Below are 4,663 nucleotides of genomic sequence, written 5' to 3' on the forward strand. Positions count from 1 at the left end.
TAATATTTGTCTTTGATACACCCATAACTACTGCAGAAAAGTCTATCAAAATTAGCTCTTGAAAAAATATTACAGACGTATAAAGATAATAAAACAAAAGAAAAACAAAATGAAATAAACAAATTAAAGAACAAGCAAAAAAAACAAAGCTAGAACAACAATAAAAAAAACGTTACTAAATTGTACGTAATTACAGCGTTGTGGTTTAACATTTATCTCTTGGATACATGTTTCTAATGATAACACGCACCAACCTGCAAATACAGATGTTTCCATTAAAAGAAAATAAAACCCGAGGAATAATTAACCTGTTCAGCCGAGCAAAGCGACATAAAATTTCTCTTTACTTGTTCCTTTAAGTGAGCTTCTCTTTGGAATCTAAATATAAAAACGCGGCATAAAATATTTCCGAACTTATCTCCATTTCTTTTGAACCAGCGCCCTCTGGCTGGCCTGGGATTTCCCGCCAAAACGCTGCTGCTTGTTTTACCCTCGCGCTCCCTGCTCGCCTCACGAGTTTATGCTTATTTATGCTCTTTTTTATCTAAGAGAAGGATTAAGGGGGGAGGGCATGGGGTATTTTCTGGGGGGGTGGGGGCACGGGGTACTTTCTGGGGGGGTGGGGGCTTACAGGGTACTTTTCTGGGGGAGGTGGGGGCTGAGCCTTTCTGGGGTGGGGTGGGGGCGGGAATTTCTGGGGGGTAGGGGCCTGAGGAGTACTTTTCCGGGGGTGGGGGCCTGGGGCTCTGCTCTCTGGGAGGTGGGGGCTGGGGTACACTTTCTGGGGATGGGGCACGGGGTATTTTCTGGGGGGGTGGGGGGCGCAGGGCTGCTCTACGGGGGTGGGGGCTGAGGTATGCTTTCTGGGGGGAGTGGGGGCGCAGGAGCCACTTTCTGGGGGGGGGCACGGGAGTACTTTTGGGGGTGGGGGCACGGGGTACTTTCTAGGGGGGGGCATGGGAGGTACACTTTCTGGGGTGGGGGCACGGGGTACTTTTTCTAGGGGGCGCAGAATTCTTTTCTAGGGGTGGGGCACAGGGTACTTTCTGGGGGTGGGGGCTGGGAGGCGGTACTTTCTGGGGGGTGGGGGCACGGGAGTACTTTCTAGGGGGGGGCGCAGAAGATTACTTTCTGGGGGTGGGGGCTGGGAGCATTCAGGGGTGGGGGCAGGTACTCTGGGGATGGGGGCACGGGTACTTTCTGGGGGGTGGGGGCTGGGAGTGCTCTGGGGGGTGGGGGGCTGGGGTACTTTCTGGGGGTGGGGGCTGAGGTATGGGGGATGGGAGCTGAGATACTTTCTAGGGGTGGGGGGGCACGAGAGGCCTTTCTGGGGGTGGGGGCTGAGGCTACTTTCTGGGGGAGGGGGCACAGGTACTTTCTGGGGGTGGGGGCGTGGCGATTTTCTAGGGGGTGGGGGCCTGGGGTACTTTCTGGGGGGGGGGCACGGGGTACTTTCTGGGGGGATGGGGGCACGGGGTACTTTCTAGGGGGTGGGGGGCACGGGGTACTTTCTGGGGGGTGGGGGCACGGGGTACTTTCTGGGGAGGGGGGCACAGGAGGTACTTTCTGGGGGGTGGGTACTGGGGTACTTTCTACAGGGGTGAGGGCACGGGGTACTTTCTAGGGGTGGAGCAGGGTGCTTTCTGGGGGGGGGGGGAGCTGCAGGGCTCTGGAGGGTGGGGGCCATGGGGTACTTTCTGGGGGGTGGGGGCACGGGGTACTATCTGGGGTGGGGGCACGGGGTACTTTCTGGGGGGGGTGGGGGCACGGTCTTTCTGGGGGTGGGGGCACGGGGTACTTTCTGGGGGGTGGGGGCACGGGGTACTTTCTGGGGGGTGGGGGCACGGGGAACTTTCTAGGGGTGGGGGCGCGGGGAACTTTCTGGGGGGGTGGGGGCACGGGAATTTTCTAGGGGGTGGGGGGCACGGGGTACTTTCTGAGTGTGAGGTGAGGCACGGGGTACTTTCTGGGGGGTGGGGGGTACGGGTGCTCTCTGGGGGGTGGGGGTACAGGGTACTTTCTGGGGGTGGGGGCATGGGGTATTTTCTGGGGGGTGGGGCACGGGGTACTTTCACGGAGGTGGGGGCACGGGTACTTTCTGGGGGGTGGGGGCGCAGGTGCCTGGGGAGTAGGGCACAGGGGTACTTTCTGGGGGGTGGGGGTACGGGGAGTACTTTCTGGGAGGTACAGGGTACTTTTCTGGGGGGGTGGGGGTACGGGGTACTTTCTGGGGTGGGGGTACGGGGTACTTTCTGGGGGGTGGGGGTACGGGGTACTTTCTGGGGTGGGGGTACAGATTTTTCTGGGGGTGGGGGCACGGGTGCTCTGAGGGTGGGGTACGGGGTACTCTGGGGGGTGGGGGTACAGAATTTTCTGGGGGGTGGGGGCACAGGGTACTTTCTGGGGGGTGGGGGCTGCAGTCCCTTTCTGGGGGTGAGGCTGAGGGTACTTTCTGGGGGTGGGGGTACAGGGTGCACTGGGGTGCCGGGGGTACGAGGGTGCTTTCTGGGGGTGGGGGGTACGGGGTACTTTCTGGGGGTGGGGGCGGGTTACTTCTGGGGGGTGGGGGTGCAGGTGCCTCTGGGGGGTGGGGGGTACGGGGTACTTTCTGGGGGGTGGAGGCACGGGGGCCTTTCTGGGGGGGTGGGGGCACAGGGCCTGCAGGTGGGGGCGCAGGGGTGCCTCTGGAGGTGGGGGTACGGGGTACTTTCTGGGGGTGGGGGTACGGGGTACTTTCTGGGGGGTGGGGTACGGGGTACTTTCTGGGGGTGGGGGCACGGGGTACTTTCTGGGGTGGAGTGCAGGGGTACTTTCCTGGGGTGGGGCAGGGCCCTTTCTGGGGGTGGGGCAGGGGTACTTTCTGGGGGGTGGGGGTACGGGGTACTTTCTGGGGGGTGGGGGCACGGGGTACTTTCTGGGGGGTGGGGCGTGGGTATTTTCTGGGGTGGGGGCCTGGGGTACTACCACCTGGGTGGTGGGGCACGGGGTACTTTCTGGGGGTGGGGGTGAGGTACTCTGGGGGTGGTACAGGGTACTCTGGGGTGGGGCACGGGGTACTTTCTGGGGGGTGGGGGCACAGGGTACTTTCTGGGGGAGTGGGGGTACGGGGTGCTTTCTGGGGGGTGGGGGTACGGGTTACTTTCTGGGGGTGGGGGCATGGGAGTATTTTCTGGGGGGGTGGGGGCACAGGGTACTTTCTAGGTGGTAGGGGGCAGGGGTACTTTCTGGGGGTGGGGTACGGGGTACTTTCTGGGGGGTGGGGGCTGGAGTACTTTTCTGGGGGTGGGGGTACGGGGTACTGGGGGTGGGGGTACGGGGTACTTTCTGGGGGGCCAGGGCGCAGAACGGTACTTTCTGGGGGGTAGGGCACGGGGTACTTTCTGGGGAGGTGGGAGTGCAGGTGCTTTCTGGGAGTGGGGTACAGGGTACTTTCTGGGGGGTGGGGAGCTGGGTGCCTGGGGAGGTGGGGGTACGGGGTACTTTGCAGAGGTGGTGCAGGGCCTTTCTGGAGGTGAGGCACAGAATTTTTCTGGGGTGAGGCACAGAATTTCTGGGAGTGAAGGGGCACAGGAGTACTCTGGGGGTGGGGGCACAGGTGCTTTCTGGGGGTGGGGGCACAGGGGTACTTTCTGGGGGTGGGGGCATGGGGTACTTTCTGGGGGTGGGGGCACGGGAATTACTTTCTGGGGGGGTGGGCACAGGGGTACTTTCTGGGGGGTGGGGGCACGAGATTTTTCTGGGGTGGGGGCATGGGGTGCTCAGGAGGAGTGGGGGCTGGGGTACTCTGGGGTGGGGGCACGGGGTGCCTCTGGGGGGGCACGGGGTACTTTCTGGGGGTGGGGTACAGGGTACTTTCTGGGGGTGGGGGTACAGGGGTACTTTCTGGGGGTGGGGGCTGGGGTGCCTCTGGGGAGTGGGGGTGCAGGGTACTTTCTGGGGTGGGGGCACGGGGTACTTTCTGGGGGTGGGGGCTGGGTTTTTCTGGGGGTGGGGGTACAGGGGTATTTCCTGGGGGAGTGGGGGCACGGGGTACTTTCTGGGGGCAGGGGCACGGGGTACTTTCTGGGGGTGGGGGCACGAGGCCTTTCTGGGGGGCACGGGGTACTTTCTGGGGGTGGGGGCACGGGGTACTCTCTGAGGGTGGGGGCTGGGGTACTTCCTGGGGGGAGTAGGGGCACGGGGTACTTTCTGGGGGAGGTGGGGCACGGGAGTGCCTTTCGGGGGGTAGGGGCATGGGGTACTTTCTGGGGGTGGGCACAGTTTCTGGGGGGTGGGGGCCTGGGGTACTTTCTGGGGTGTGGGGGCACGGGGTACTTTCTAGGGGGGGTGGGGGCACTGGGTACTTCCTGGGGGGGGGGGAGAGAAACGTAAAAATTCTGACGTCGAATTAAACTGAATTTTATCTTACCTACAGTACCTACAGATAATCATTTTCCACATATCAAAAAAGTGTTCTTGTCCTATAGTTGTTAACACCACTACACTCGTCATAACTAGTAATAGATGAATTTTGAAAAGATAACAGACACAGAATGTGGCCATGGAGGTTATTATATGTTGGTCTGGGTTCACCGAATAAAAAAAAAAACGTTGGGAACCACTTACGGAGGTAGAGAAAGAGGAGGAGAGAATGCGTGTATTCTCTGGTTATTGGTTTAGCAAG

General features: G+C 60.7%; 2 protein-coding genes across 2 annotated transcripts in view; both read right to left on the reverse strand.

The window, feature by feature from the left end:
- Positions 1 to 312: 312 nt before the first annotated feature.
- LOC138862231 (uncharacterized) lies at positions 313 to 2,036 on the reverse strand. The gene is made up of 4 exons (XM_070123756.1): positions 1,695 to 2,036; positions 1,129 to 1,566; positions 632 to 1,021; positions 313 to 378 (listed from the first exon to the last, which is right to left on the reverse strand). The coding sequence occupies exons 1-4, from the start codon at positions 2,034 to 2,036 to the stop codon at positions 313 to 315; spliced, it is 1,236 nt and encodes a 411-aa protein (XP_069979857.1).
- Positions 2,037 to 2,071: 35 nt separating this feature from the next.
- The window catches only part of LOC138862235 (uncharacterized), a 3,406-nt gene continuing 814 nt past the window's right edge, over positions 2,072 to 4,663 (reverse strand). Inside the window, exons 2-3 of the mRNA XM_070123827.1 lie at positions 3,681 to 4,346; positions 2,072 to 3,629 (exon numbers count right to left, since the gene is read on the reverse strand). Of these exons, the coding sequence (XP_069979928.1) occupies positions 2,072 to 3,629; positions 3,681 to 4,346 (2,224 nt within the window). The remainder of the gene's footprint in view (positions 3,630 to 3,680; positions 4,347 to 4,663) is intronic.

The sequence above is a fragment of the Penaeus vannamei genome, chromosome 1, assembly GCF_042767895.1.
Source record: "Penaeus vannamei isolate JL-2024 chromosome 1, ASM4276789v1, whole genome shotgun sequence".
NCBI lineage: Eukaryota > Metazoa > Arthropoda > Malacostraca > Decapoda > Penaeidae > Penaeus > Penaeus vannamei.